Genomic DNA, 15,969 nt, shown 5'->3' on the forward strand with positions numbered 1-15,969 from the left:
TAATATACACTATATCTAAGGCATTTCTAAGTCTTAAATAACATGTATTGGGAAAGGAACATGTAATAGTAAATATAGAAAAAGGACAATATATAAATAAATAATATGCTTTACATGATATTTCTCCTTTTTGAAAAATTGTTTCCTATATAGCTAATGAACTCCTTATCTCCTAAAGTATTCCTCTTATAAATTCTGCATCGATTTTTTTCTTCTAATTGAAGTGTCACATTACCTGTGTGTTGGGAGACAATTTGCCATGGGCCTCTTATATTTTTTTTTCTCTCTTATGAGCTGAATTACTGACTGCCTTTATTTTAAACTATCCTTTCAAGGCTGTTTATATAGTGAACAGCCTTGGAAGGTAAAAATAATATTGATCTCCAGAGCAAAGAGAAGATTTGTTTACTGTCCAATATTATAAATGTCTCCTTTAGAAGCAAAGGACAGGAAAGCTTATTGCCCATTATAAAAGACATAGAGACCCTGAACTCTGGGCTTCTCTCCTGTAAAGCAAGCCCTAATTTGTGTTGGAACTCTTTGTCTCATTCTGTGAAACTGGGACTTGAGGAACTAGTGCCATGTTGATGAGGCTATTGTTTGTATCAACCCAGGAATCTCATGTCTTCTGCTAACATCATAAAATTGTGAAAAGGTAATTTGTTAGCTTGAATGCAGGGTAAGATCTGAGATCCTTCACATTCTCAACAATATGTTATCCAGGTTGTTGTGATTCCTTTGAAATCCTCAGAAGTATAATGATTTTGGCCTAGGGGCTCATATTCATCAGGAATATACTTTTCTCAGAATATGTACAGGTTAATCATTTTGTCTCTCTTTTTTTTTATTAGTTTCCAGGCTAGGTAAGGAATAAGCACCAAGGAAGAAAAAAAACACATACTACAAAATCACAGTGACTCTTCTTTGACAAAACCTTAAAAATAAAGTGTTAAAATTCTTAAGGAAGAAGCAGCGATTGAAATGGTACTTACTAGGTTGCAATACCCCAACCCTAGACATCTGGATGGAGGAGTGAATGCCTAAAGCTGGTCAGCCTTGCATCTGCTTTGTTCAACTGAATATCCCCAACAAAACTTTTGTATTGCTCTACTGTTCTTAGCACTGCCTGACCCCAACACACGACTAGTGCCATGGCTAACTATATCAGATTTCTGAAGGAAGGCCCAGGGAATGGTATTCCAAGGCAGCCTATGAAAGAGACGAGTGCTGAATTAAATAACCACAATTGTAACCTATCCTTTCACTGCTGCTGTTTCCTTCCCTTTACCCAGCCTGCAACCACACACTCCACACACAACTTCAGCACACCCTTCCCTCTGCAGGAGTTTTTCACAGCAATGTTTTGTTAAATTTTTTGGAATCTGTTTCCCTCAGTCATTTCCCCAGGGTTAATTTTAAGGGAAGCCAGAGCACTTGCTATTGCACTATCAAATATATTTAAATCACAGGTTGAAATGCTGTATCACAATTTGTTTGATGTGATGTACCAGTTCATGTGTATGTGTGTGTGTGTGTGTGTGTGTGTGTGTGTGTGTGTGTAAACAAATGGTACATCAGATTAACCAAATAATGAAAAAAAAATTTACCTTTATTCAAATATTTCCATCCACAAATGAGGAGGGACTTAAACAATTGAATCAGTATTTTAGCATCATCTATTATATTAGTTGGTGAAGGATATTATAACAAAACACTGTAGTTTGGGTGGGCAAAACAACAGAAATTTATTTTCTCCCCATTCTGAAGCTAGAAATCCAAGACCAAGGTGCCAGCAGATTTGCTTTTTTTTTTTTTTTTTTTTTTTTTTTTTTAAAGGAGGACTCTCTTTGGCTTGCAGATGGCTGCCTTCCCTCATGACACCTGTTAAGGGTCTTTTTTACACTATGGTGTCTTCTATTTTGACCAAATCTCCTGTTCCTATTAGTTACACCAGTCTGGTTAGATTTGAGCACATCCATATGACCTCACTTAACCAAAATTACCTCTTTAAAGATCCTATCTTCAAATATAGTTACATTCTGAGGTATGGAGGTTAGCCCTTCAACATATTTGGAGAATACCATTCATTATAGTAATGACAATTATAAATGATAATCAACAAATGATCATGTTACTAGGAAATAAAATGCCAAAAAATGTGCCTCTGGCTGCATCACTGTAGTATGCTGTTTTTAAGTCCTTTGGGTATAAATTGAAGAGTGGGACAGCTGGGTCAAATGATGGTTCTATTCCAAGTTGTCTAAGGAATCTCCATACTGCTTTCCAGATTGGTTGCCCCAATTTGGAGTCGTACCAGCAATGTATGAGTGTGCCTTTTTTCCCCACATCCTCACCAACATTTATTGTTGCTTTTATTCGTGATAACTGCCATTCTGATGGAGTGTGATGGAATCTTAGAATAGTTTTGATTTGCATTTCTCAAATTGCTAGAGATGTTGGACATTTTTACTTAATATATTTGTTGATTGATTGTATATCTTCTTCTGAGAATTATCTGTTCAGTTCCTTAGCCCATATGTTGATTGGGTTATTTGTTTCTTTGGTATTATGATTTTTGAGTTTTTTATGTATCCTAGAGATTAATGCTCTATCTGATGTGTATGAGGTAAAAATTTGCTCCTGTTCTATAGGTTTTCTCTTCACCTCACTGATTATTTCTTTGGCTGAAAAGAAGCTTTTCAGTTTGAATCCACCTCATTTATTGATTCTTGATTTTATTTCTTGTGCTATAGGAGTCTTGTTAAGGAAGTCAGGGTCTCATTCAACATGGACCTACTTTTTCTTCTATTAGGTAGAGGATCTCTGGTTTAATTCCTAGGTCCTTGATCCACTTTGAGTTGAGTTTTGTGCATGGTGAGAGATAGGGCTTAATTTCATTTTGATGCATATGGATTTCCAATTTTCCTAGCACCATTTGTTGAAGAGGCTATCTTTTCTCCAATATATGTTTTTGGTGCCTTTGTCTAGTATGAGATAACTGTATTTATGTAGGTTTGTCTCTGTGTCATCTAGTCTGTACCATTGGTCAATACAATTTAAAAGAGCTAAATTGTGGAACCAACCTAAATGTCCTTCAGTAGATAAATGGTTAAAGAAAATGTGGTGTATATATACACAATGGAGTATAACTCAGCATTAAAAGAAACAAATCAAGGCATTTGCAGGTAAATGGATGGAGTTAGAGAATATCATGCTAAGTGAAGTAAGCCAACCCCTCAAAACCAAAGGCCAAATGTTTTCTCTGATAAGGGGATGCTGATCATAATGGAGGTATCGGGAGAACATGAGAAGAATGGAGGAACTTTGGATAGGGCAAAGGGGAGGGAGGGGAATGGAGGGGGCATGGGGTAGGAAAAATGGTGGAATGAGATGAACATCATTGTATGAAGACAGGAATGGTGTGACTCTACTTTGTGTACAACCAGAGAAATGAAAAATTGTGCTCCATATGTGTACTATGAATCGAAATGCATCCTGCTGTCATGTATAACAAATTAGAACAAATAAATAGATTAATCAATTTTTTAAAATGTGCCTTCTGTATAGAGTACACAGCAAAAAGTTATTGATAAATATTACACTGAGTTAGGTCCGTCTGTTAGTTTCAACAATTTATATATAATGCAATCAAAAGAAAATCATGTTAAGTGACACAGAGGGATTTAATCAGCACCATCTAGACCATGGGATTACAGAAAAATATGCATAACTTTTTTCTCTACACATCAATTGAAGGAAAAAAGCAATAGATGAATGGAGAACCTATAAATAAATGATGTAAGGAACAGATTACTCTTATGAAATTTAAATCCTAATTTGAGTAAAATAAATTTGAATGCTGACTATATATTTGATGTCATTAAAATTATTATAAATTTTAGGTGGCATTATAACGTTTTAACAGAGTATATAATTGTCAAAATACATAGTTAGAAATAAAATTATATAATGTCTGATATCTGGAATTTGATTCAAAGTAAATCTGAGAAGGTGGTGGCAAGAAAGTTTAGGTGTAAAAATAAGGTTAAAAATAACTTGATAATTGTTTAAGTAAGGTAAGGAATACTTGGGTTCATGATTCTGTTCTCAATATATATTTGAAAATTTTAATAATAAAGAGTTGGAACAGTTTTATATTGGCATTTTAAATTTTGTAATTGGTCACTAAGTCATAGCAGGTTTATCTCTTTAGTTGTTTTGCCTGTGGTAATGATGAGTTTTGATGGGTCAATCCAGCTGCCTCTAGAGTTTTCTTTGTAAGGTTAATTGTGTGCTTTGGAGGGCTGGCTGAGGTTCAGAGAGTAAGCTCTGGTTGAAGGTCAGTGTTTCCACTTTCCAAACTTAACTACCTTATATGATTATTAAACTTTGATGTCACCCTCATTAGCACAATACTCTAGTCACCTGTGGTAACCTGTCCAGATGTTTCTCTGATAATGTTCAGCTCAATAAATTTAGACTTCACACAATAGTTCTTTCCTTTTTTCACCCTCCTGTCTCAAATATATTTCAAAATATGTCCAATCCAGCTGTTAATTGGACTGCATAAAACATTGTAATAACACTTTTGAGGATTGAGATGATTTTGAGGTATTTCAAGAGTACTTTCCCTCTGGATTAGAGAACAGCTTTGCCAGAAAAAATGAATCTTAAATTCCACAGATTCCATTTTATTAACACAGTAACCTTACATTTTAAAAAGTAGTCTGGAGAAAAGGATAATCTTCTGATTGCTTATGTTTAAAGAAGAGAATCTAAGTTAAAATTACCCTATAGCTACATCTTGGTCCATATAGGTTTTAATTTAAATTTTTAGGTAAAAATTATAAAATTGAATTGCAATATAAGTGTTCACTTAATAATTTCCAAGTTCATAGGGCTTTCAGATTAAGATTAAATGAAAGAATGAACATAAATATTCAGCAAATTTCCAGGTATGTAGTGAACTCTACACAAGTGGTAGACACAATGACTATTTTAAATATATTTTTCTTTAAATTTGTGTCTTAGGCAAAGTGTTAAGCCTATTTTCTGTGTATGTATATATTTTCTATGTATGTATACATTTTGAAAAAAAATTTGTTTAGACTTGAAAAATATTTATTCCTTTAACCAAAGACATTCTTTTTAAAAAAAATATTTATTTTTTAGTTGTAGTTGGACACAATACCTTTATTTATTTATTTATTTTTATGTGGTGCTGAGGATCCAACCCAGGGTCTTGCACATGCTTGGCGAGCACTCTACCGCTGAGACACAACCCCAGTCCAAACCAAAGTAATTCTTAATATTAAATTTAGGTTTCAATGAACCCCCAAAATGTTTCCACATAAAGAAAATCAGATCATATTATCCACTGTTTGGAGAAATTATAGAGACAGGTCTGTTATGATGATTGAGTAAATATTCTTGGGAAATCAACCTTGTTAAATCTGCATCCTATAAGTGGAGGTGCTTATCTGTTTCTCTACTAAGGATTGCATGGTTGTTACAACTTAATCAGTTTTGCCTAGCTTCATTTACCCTGAGTGTTATTAATTTAGTAAAGGGAATCAGTGGGTAAGTTTAACTTTAATTATAATAAAAGCTCATACATTTTATTTACTCTGTGGTTCACAAGGCACAAACACCTGTGAAAGGATTTTGAATTCGATATTGAAATGGATTTTTCCTAAATAACTGGAGCTACTTCTCGGTAATGTGAATTGAAAATGGTCTTGGCTTCCATCCTTCTAGAGTCCAAGTTTTAATTCCATATATTCTGATGCTGCCAAGTGTCTCTTCTGAGTCTGTTTTTATTCTTTAGCTGAAAACTTATGTGCATCTGGTGTTCTATCTGCTCTGACTTTGGAGAAAGGTTACACTTTTTGTGTGGGTGGGTACGGTGGGGGGATAATTTCTTGCACAAAGTCCCAGCTGAAATTTATCTTCTCAGTTGGACAGAATTTTCCTTTATGAGATTTCCTCTGTTACCCTCCAAATAACTTAGTATGTGCAGAGGTCCCAGATTGATTAATGATTTCATCCTCAGTAACCTATGATCTGAATTATTATTGGGAAGATGAGGATAAAACCTGTATTGATTATTTTCATTAAGGAAATGTGTCCTAGGAAATCTGTATGCTTTACATAGAGGATCTGTTTGTCACCAAAACAGGAAAATCTATGGAAGAAATTATGTTTTTGTAGTAAGGTTTTATTACATATAGCATAAACAATCTTCATTAAAACTTTATTCTCTAAATGTTTATTCTTTTTTCTTGTTTTTATAAATAAGACATATTATATGTTTAAATATAAAAGAATTGAACTTATAAGCAAGATGTTGACTGCATTAATATATTGATAACAGTACAGATTAAAAAGAAATTTGAAAATATTTGAAAGGGGTGCCCTTTTTCTCACTCCCATTTTAGGACCGCATCACACCTAGCTTATTATAGAGTCCTTTTCGTTTTGCACACTTGGCTTTGGAAAGCCAAACACAGATTGTAGTAAAAAAGTGGGAGGTTTGTTGCCACCGTTTCTCCCTAGCAGATTAAAAGGTAGATTTGAAAGGTATGTGGTTATATATGTCAGCCACAAATGTCTAAAGGATGGTAAGCCCACTTACATAGCGATTGAACTAAGTACAACATATTGAGAATAAAGAAATACATACATAGAATCAAAACCAGTTTTTGACTGATCACTATATACAAAATTTGTGAAAGTTTTAGGATGAAAAGATGAATACAGCCATCAAGAATCTCAAAATTCTGAGGGAAATAGATATCTGTTGTTAGAGCTGATAGTTGCCAATGGATGACTATGTGGGAAATATTTAGTATTGTTAATAAAAAAAGAATAATTAGAAATCCACAAAGAAATGACAAACTCTTTTTTAAAGTATTGCTAACATTTTCCAAGAAGCTTAATAAGGAATTTATGATTTACAGTAGTCTCAATTGTTCAAATGTTTTTAATATTCTGCAATGAAATAAAAGTTGGTATCTTCAAAGTTGGTAAGACTGCTCAGAGGTATAGACAATCATTTGGTAATTTATAGTCACCAATGGAACCCAAAGCACTTAATTTTCATTTTGAGTTTAGTGGCAGGCATCTGATAAAGAGGGAGCCCCAAAGGAAGAATCACACAACGACCTAGACAAAAGTCTCATATTAGTGTCAGCATAAGATAAACTGATTGTAACTGTCAGCTGTATTGTCTAGAGTGAGGTTTTGATGAGGAAATTTGAGAAGCCTTGTCTTGTTCATCACAGGAATAGTTCTTGATATGAATTCAATCATATTAAACAACTGTCGAGTCACAAAGCTAGCCAGGATTTTATGAGATTAACTGATCTATCCCTCACCTTGAGATAAAACCTTCATACCACAAAATTCCACCATGTGTTGCTGAAATTTAATATATTCTTTGAGAAAAACAAGACCGTTCATTCATTTAGCAAATCTTTTGTGTGTGAACTATACACTGGGCACCATTATAGGAGCTTTATACCCATCAGTAAATAAAACAAGCAAAGATCTCTACCTTCCTGGAACACATAGTCTAATAGGAGAATGCAAATGACTCTATAAGCTTCCCTTTAGTCAGTGTCAGTAGTCCTCACTGATAATAATACAGTAATTCTTATATGTGTTTGAAACTGGTTTTCTGATATTATAAGAAAATATTCACAAATAAACCCAATCAATAATAGGTTGTGTGTGAAAGAAGAGCGTATAATTGTTTTCATTAACAACCCACTTTATCTTCAGATGAAGAAAGTAAGGTTCAAAAATTTGACTGTGTTGGATGTGTAAAGTAAGTCTCTTCAAATCCAATCCAATATTCCTAATTTTTTGACCAGACTTTCAAATGCACCTTTTCCCTAAATGGACTTGTTACAGTTTTCTGACAGAAACCAAACATGAATAGTTGAAGAAAAAGAAGAAGGGGTTTTATTTTATTTATTTATTTATTTACTTACTTACTAGTACCATAGATTTTTAGGGGTTCCTAGCAACTGAGTAATATCTGTCCCTTTTTATTTTTCAGTTTAAGAGGGTCTTATATTTTAGTTTATGAATTGCTTAGGGCCTCACTACATTACTGAGGCCAGCTTTAAACTTGACATCCTTCTGCCTCAGCCTCAGAACTGCTAGGATTACAGGTGTGCATCACCGCACCCAACAAGGAGGAGTTTATTATAAGGAAATTGAAGTTCCTCAAAGCAGAAATAGGGCTGAATTTGGGAAACAGACTTTCAAAAACTGTTATGACTATCTGCACGCCCCTTGTTTTACTCCTCTCTAGAAAATGTGTCTTCATGATTGAGGTCAGAATAACCTAATGGTTTCTGGACTACAGTCAAATCCTGGTTATGTTACATATTAGTTGAATGATCTACAATGGGTCTATTAATTTTTTTAATCTTTGGTTTCCACATTTGTTAAAATTAGGATGATTTAGTGCTTATCTGATAGGATTACAGAAAAAAAGGAAATTAAATAACATCCATGGCTTGGCACAAATAGTTAGAAGTAGTTCAATAAACATGCACATCATTATTCAATGAGAGATGTCAGGAACTGAGCTGAACTGAGGAAGGCTGAGCTGCCAGGTGTGGGACTTATCATTTAAGACAAGCTGCTAAAATGATGGTAATAATCAAGGGTATATTCTACTTGCTGTGAATCTAGAAAGAAAGTGTTGGCTCCACTAAGGTTCTATTTTCACTATAGGATCAGTCAAAAGTCAGATGTGTCCATATACTTTGGGGCATTTGTGTCAATGCATGAGGAGCCCTAGACACAAGGCCCTTTTCAATTGTATGGGCCTAGGGTTGGGGGTGGGAAAGTGGAAGATCTGGAAGTGGATAAAATAGGCATCATTCTGGTGTCACATATTTTAGTGACAATTTTCAGCCTCATATCCTATTTAAAACAACAACCAAAAATTAGATTACTTGAGAAAGTGACACTGGTCAGCTTTTGCAAATAAAGGCAGTAAAAGTTATTCCTTTATACAATAAGTTTAAATAAACACTATAAATCATATTTCCTGAGTGTTAGATCAACCTTTAGAAAAATCTGGGAGGGAGGTTGAAATTACCTAGCAAGGCTTGAAAGATACTGAAGCCTAAGTCCCCCTCCTGGAGTTTCTAATTTAATGTCTAGAGTTTAGCTGAAGTATCAGATATTTTAAAAGTGTTCTAAGCTATTCTAAGATGCAACCAAAGCTGAGAACTACAGCTTTAGAGACATGCTTCATCACTGAGATTACCAAGTCACCTCTGAGAATGAGACCGAGCAAGGAACAAATGAATGCTGATGTGTAAGAATAATAGTATCAAATACTTCTTTAATCTTTATGTGCCAAGGACACTTCTCAGTTCTTGACATATATTCAATCAGTTAATACTCCCAACAGCCCTATGAAGCTGTTGTTTTTACTATTCCCATTGTATTTTATTATTTTTCTTCTTTTTTACTATTCTAGTTTGAGAGGTGAGAAAATAAGACCGACAGCACACCCTCATTAGAGTAGATGCTCAAACCAAAGCAGTATGGTTGTGGAGTTTCTAATGTTTCTGGAGTTGCTAACTGCTATGATATATTGCCTCTAAGTATCATGTAACAGTAATTTTATACCAAGTAGAATTATAAAAAATGGAAAACTTAATAATGGCAGAATATCATTAAATCAGTTTAATGCCAGTTGATAACTAGCAGTGCTTACTATGTCTTCATAATACATCATTGAGCTATTTCCATATATAATGTATGTGTATGTATGCTTATGTATGTATATATGCACATATTGCTTTTAATGTTTATATTTATTCACAGAAATAAGTTAACAAGTTCATCTTGTTATGCAGTATAAAAGCTTTTGTTTTCAATAGCAAATCAAGGAAACATCAGCAGTCAAATTGTGTGCATTTTGGTTTTTTTCTGACTTCTCAAAGACATTTTCTTCTAAAAGAAACTCAAGTGTTAAGGCTATTCCACATAATCTAAAGAAGGACTACTACTTCATGGTAATGATTGAATTGTAGGATTATATGCTCTAGGGAGCAAGTCTTACAAATCAAACCTATTTTACAGGTAGAAAATACCGTAAAGAAAATTATTATTGGAAGGATTACTGGCACATTGCATTCCTACACATGTCAAAGTGGAAAACATTCCAATTTAGCTCTACAAAACATGTATCTGAGTCAACCAGCCACATATATATACACACTTTCTTTTCCACTACAGAAGTAGTATTTAGCAAAGAAATTTTGCACATTTCTAAATGGCTGGTGTTCAAGCCTATTTACCCACCATTTTGTTATTTCCTCTTTGGGTTCAAAGGCTGAGAAAGCAAGTAAATGCAACCCAGCACCTGGCAGCATGTAGCCCTATGGTAGTAAACATTTCAAGTCCCACCACTGGAGCTTTAATAGCTAGGGTTCGTTTCTTCCATATGAGTACAAGCTAATAAATGCAGGGCATTCCATTCAGTATGCAATTAAGAGCTCTCTCGACTCCTGTTATTAAAGTCTACAAACTATTGAGCGTAAAATTAAAGTTGAGCAGTTCAGCTGTTTTTGACATCTAACACAGCCTGAAAAATAGTGATGTAAAACTCCAGAGTCAAAAGTCATCCCTTACAGACCATGGGCAAATGAAAAGCAAAAACACTGAGGAGAAAATAGTAACTATATAAAACTTTATCATCAGTTTGGCGCATGCTTCTGGGCTCATGCAAATACATCAACCAGTTTGTTGAACACAAGATATTACATTGATTTTAACAGAATGCTACACGATTATTATTGCCAAAGCTCCAATGAAGGAAATAATTAGAGGACTAAGCATTTTAAAGCCTTCAAAATGACTTCAGGCAATAACCAGAAATACTATAGGAATTCTATATGCTGTGATTGGAAGGATATGGAATTGATTCTTACTTTTTATCTCTCCTAAATTTTCTCTGGACTGCCAGACCATAGAAGATAGTGGATCTTGTTTTGCCATCAGCAGTGTGACATTTTGTAAATCTCATGCATGGGCAGGGTGACTTTTATTATTTTTTATTTAGAAAGCACTCTGCTGAATAGATAGTATGAGATTGTGTATACATTATCTTTATTAGTCTATGGCTTCATTGTTTTTTAAAAAAAGTAAATAGAAACAAAAAAACACAACCAGGAGAAAACAACCTTGACACAACCAGAGAAGTCAAGTTAATGAGATTTCAAACACTGAAACCAAAGAAGTTGTTAGATAAGCCTCACACTTGAACCTAAGTGAAATTCTTCCAGGTTTTCTCAGCACTATGCCTATCAGTCTTGCTATGCTACAAGGAATATTACCTGTTGGAGATGCTAATTCAATTTGAATCTATGTGAACCTAACTCATTTTTATTGCTTATTATTGGAAGGAGTTATTATAATCAGAATATCTTGAAGTGAACCTCAGGGAGATGAAGGGTTTGAACAGAAATGAAAGGAATCTTAAACTTGAGAAATTCTTCAAAAAGATGTAGACAATCAACCTTTCCTCTATGTGTTGCTGTTATTTATTTTCTTTTTCATCTTTGTCTGCATTTTGAGAGGTATCACCAGGCCTCAGGACAAATGAAACATGATCCACATTTATTTTTTAGTAAGTTGATTCCACAAAATAGAGTTCCAGAAATATTTTTGAGCAACTTTTGTCCACTTCATTTTTCTACAACTTTCCTTTACACAATGCCTAGTTAATTGCCTAAGTAGATAAAAGATAACAATGGAAAGATCAACACCTGTGTCTCCCTCTCTGGAAAATGGGATAAGATTGCTACCTTCCTCAAAGAGTTTTTCAAGTTAATACAAGTATAGATATTAAATAACTGCCACACTTTGTATACTGTATAAAGCAAAACTGCAATAAAAAACACTGAACAGAGCTAGTTTAAATCCTAGCTTCATCTCTTAGTAGCTATGTGAACTTAATTGAGACCTTAGTTTCTTTGTGAAATAATAATGCTGATAGCACCTTCTCAATTAGCTATTGAGAGGCCCAAATTAGATCCTGTATAAAGGGCTCAGTAAACATTATAAGAAGTACTCTATATAGGAAATAAGTGTCGTCTTAGTTTCTTATTGATAGCTTATGCCTCATTTTTGATGTGATGAACAGGTATATTTTATATCTAGTATTCCCAAGAATCTGTAACCTAAACATTCTGTACCCTAAATCCTGGTCCTTGAACATCTCAGTTCTTGATGGCCACAATTGATATGAGAGTCAGATAGCAACAACACGAAAAGAAGACTACAGAAAAGTGAAAAATCTTCATTATACAGGAGAGAAATGCTGTCTCACCAGAGTATGAGAAAGACAGTCCAACCAAATATTAAAATTTAAAAACAAAGTGAGCAGAAGCCTCATATATTGTGTGAATAATGTCCAAGTCATTGCCTGTGTCTGAAGATGACATATATTTACCTATTCTACCTAATCCAGATTGGTTTTTAGTGTTAATTCATCAAGAAAAGTGCTTTATAATTTTAAAAACATTGATCATATTTAATTATATTTAAACAAGGGCATAATTAAGAAAAAGCTGGAAAGTGTTAAGTGTCCAGAGGATTGTTGAAACAAATTGCTCCCAACTTTTGATGCTAATCCAATAGTAAATATTTGACCAGAGCACCAAAATCCTGTGGTCACATTGGTGCTGATGGATATCATTTATTTAGGTATACTGACAATAGGTTCACCAAACTTAGAAAACAACTCTAGGGCTTACAGAAAAGAAACCCCTATTTTTGCTTTGGCAGCTTAGACATACTTATCATGAATAATATTCTAATCTAAAGGCTATTTGTTAACCCTAATGTTGTGTAATATAATTATAAAATATGGAGATAGCACATTGAAAATTCATCTCTTCAGTTAATGTGACCAGTGTCACATTTTCCACCAATATTATTTGGTCTAATCCTCTTGAAGTGAGTAGAAAAAGTGGATAGAAGAAATGTGATTGATGATAGACTTTGGTCGACCCCAGAAGAGAACAGAAGCTCAAAAGACATTTCATAAAGTTCAAAATTTGGCAAAAGGACTACAGTATCTCTGATAATTAGACTTTCAACACATTTGGATTTGCTAATTGGATCTCAGTTCTAATTAGACTTTTTTTATATAACTAAGAATGACATATCATTGTATGAATTTAATGTGCTTTTACAGATGAAACGAACAATTAGCAGCCTCTTCTAAATTATTTAATATGGAAAAAGCTGGCTGCGTTATTTTTATTGTGTCATCTTCTTTTACAATATATTGCATATGTTTGAGTTTTCTTAATTAAATCCCTTTTAGGAACTCAAAGAGAAACTTGAGTTTTTACAGGAAGCACCTAAATGGTTTATTTGTGTGGGAAACTTGCCAATATGTTGATGACTTTGGAAACCACAAACAAAATGCAGTATAAGAAAATAAATCATAGCCATCAGGAGGAAATGGCACAAATAACCAGGTGTCCTGATAATCATTCAGTTAATCAAAAACAGTCTCCAAATATGACTAGAGCTCTGTTACATTTTAAAAGCATGCAAATGCAGAATAGATTCCCAAAAGTGAGGGCTCATGGAGCTGAAATCAGAGTTAATATCATGACATTTCTTCCCAAGGTGTGCATCTCTTTCTTTTCTCTGTATTTCTGATTGAGACTTGTCAATTTTTAATCCTGTTGAGATTTATATAGTTAGTCAATTTTAAACTAGTAGCCCTCAGATTTGCATATTATAAGAGTTAATAACTACATGAAGGTATAAAATTAAGCCAGCATTTGGAGAATAAAGAGCGGTGAACCATTGTACAACTTAAAAAAAAAAAAAAAAAGCTGTTACCAAAATATTCAGACAAATTGGTAGCACTGACAAAAAGACAAATTATGTTGCTTTATATACTGTGAATACTTCAAAAACAAAATATACATCATATTATTACTCAAAAGCATTTGTACTCTTAAAAAAAACATAAAAATCATTTTAAATATTTTAATAGTTATTTTTCCAAGTAAAAACAGTGTCAGATCAAATTAAAGTATTAATGCTGTGAGAAAATTAAACTGGTGCAGTAATTGATATATTAGAGTAGATATTATTCTGGAATTATATGCGGTATTATTTTTTCAATTAGTGCATTACTGTGACTGAATTATTGGTGTATACATAACTTCTCATTAAGTCCGATGTCCTCCATGAGCCTCCAAAAACATGCTGGGCACTGTCATACACCAGAAGATGATATTTCAAAGCAGGAAATAGCATTTCTGATTGTTTTATTTGTTGCTAAAAAAAGAGAACCCAAGCAGGACCCTTTCTATGCTAATTGTTCCAAGAGCTCTCACAGGGTTCTCTATAAGGTCTCTCCAGTGGCAACTGGACTATTCTTCAGGCAGAAAAGTGACCGAAGCTATTTTATTTTTCAGCTTGGGTGCTGGAATCCTGTCACAGGTCTAAATGGGTCACTGACTGACAAGAAACTGGAGAATAACATGCGTGGAGTGGTTCTACGTGTGGTAACTGTTCTGGTAAGTCTTATCTAAGCCTTGACTTTGGCTTCTAAAGGCTCCTTTACCTTCCATTTATGTTTTGTTAGTTGGTTCCACAGTCTTAAGAGTTTTTAATAAATCTTGATTACCTGTTTAATATATTTTAATGGTTTTATTTTCTAACTTTCAATTATGCAGATCAGGATCAGGTTTTTTGCAGGCTTTTCTTTAATTATGATGCTTTTTCAGGAACTTTCTTAGACATTTTAGGCTCAATTTTATCCTTCTAGAATTTTCTACTCACAAAGTGGAGGTTTCCCTGAGGCATTCTCTCACTGGAACTGTAGTATGCCTAAGGGAAGATGACCATCATGAACAAAGGTAGATGTGGATAAAATGTAGTACATTCAGTAATGGTGAAACATTAATAAACTAAAAAAATCCTTTTCTAATAAAGACTTACTTCAAAAACAAGATCATTTAATTATTTAATAAGCATTTATTGAGTATCTGCTGTATTATCAGCTCAGTGCTGACTACTGGGGACAAATAAAATAAGCAAATATGATTCTGTCTTTATGAGTCTTATGTATTGATTCTGTGAATGGGATTATTCACATGAAACATCAGGTTCAATTCCATTTAGTTGTTAAAAAATCAGTAAATGGTAGCTACTATCATTGTTCTATACATTATTACATCCTTTTAGTAAGGATGTAAAATGAAGTAATAGAAATATTATTTTAATATAAATATTCTTAAGCTATAAAATACTCAAATGGCTACTGCCTAAACAGCCACAGAACATGATGACATGCACTCTTTGTGCTGTTCTAAAATGTTTATTTTTTTTTGCTAATAGAGTATCTTTCAAAACCTAATAGCCCATATGCACTTTTTTTGTTTAGAAAATCTAATAAATTTTTAAATTTGAAAAGGATCTCCTATAAGCTAAATTAATTATAGAATTAATAAATGGGAGAGGCAGTCTTTTGATATGTTGATAATAATTGTGTTTTTATCAAAGTTTACAATACTAACCTTTTTTACAAATTAAATAGACCTAACTTAATTTCAATGTTTAAAAAATGTATCTGTGAATAATCTCTATAAAAGGAAATTCAGATGAGTAATCCAGTCTCCCTTTTGGGGGACCTATGATTTATTTTCAGTTATTGTTTTAATACAGGTTTTATTAATTGGTAACTAATTATTTTATGAATACCTTACAACTTAAGTGTGAATGTGCTTCTCTAGGTACCTAAGGGTGTAGATATGCATTTGCACTTATTTGCTAATATTTTTAAAAGACAGGCATGTAAAATGCAGCACATTATGGTCTCCCAGTGATTTTCATGTAAACTCCCGTAACAACTGCAATAAAAGGCAATATATATGCTTTGTTTTTCAATAAGAAAACAAATTT

At 33.5% G+C, this 15,969-nt stretch overlaps 1 protein-coding gene across 3 annotated transcripts in view; it reads left to right on the forward strand.

The window, feature by feature from the left end:
• The window catches only part of Grid2 (glutamate ionotropic receptor delta type subunit 2), a 1,404,794-nt gene that overhangs the window by 976,175 nt on the left and 412,650 nt on the right, over positions 1-15,969 (forward strand). For all 3 annotated transcript variants that reach the window (XM_077803456.1, XM_077803455.1, XM_077803457.1), the window contains one exon: positions 14,481-14,582. In XM_077803456.1, the coding sequence (XP_077659582.1) occupies positions 14,481-14,582 (102 nt within the window). The remainder of the gene's footprint in view (positions 1-14,480; positions 14,583-15,969) is intronic.

This window comes from Urocitellus parryii, chromosome 10, assembly GCF_045843805.1.
Source record: "Urocitellus parryii isolate mUroPar1 chromosome 10, mUroPar1.hap1, whole genome shotgun sequence".
NCBI lineage: Eukaryota > Metazoa > Chordata > Mammalia > Rodentia > Sciuridae > Urocitellus > Urocitellus parryii.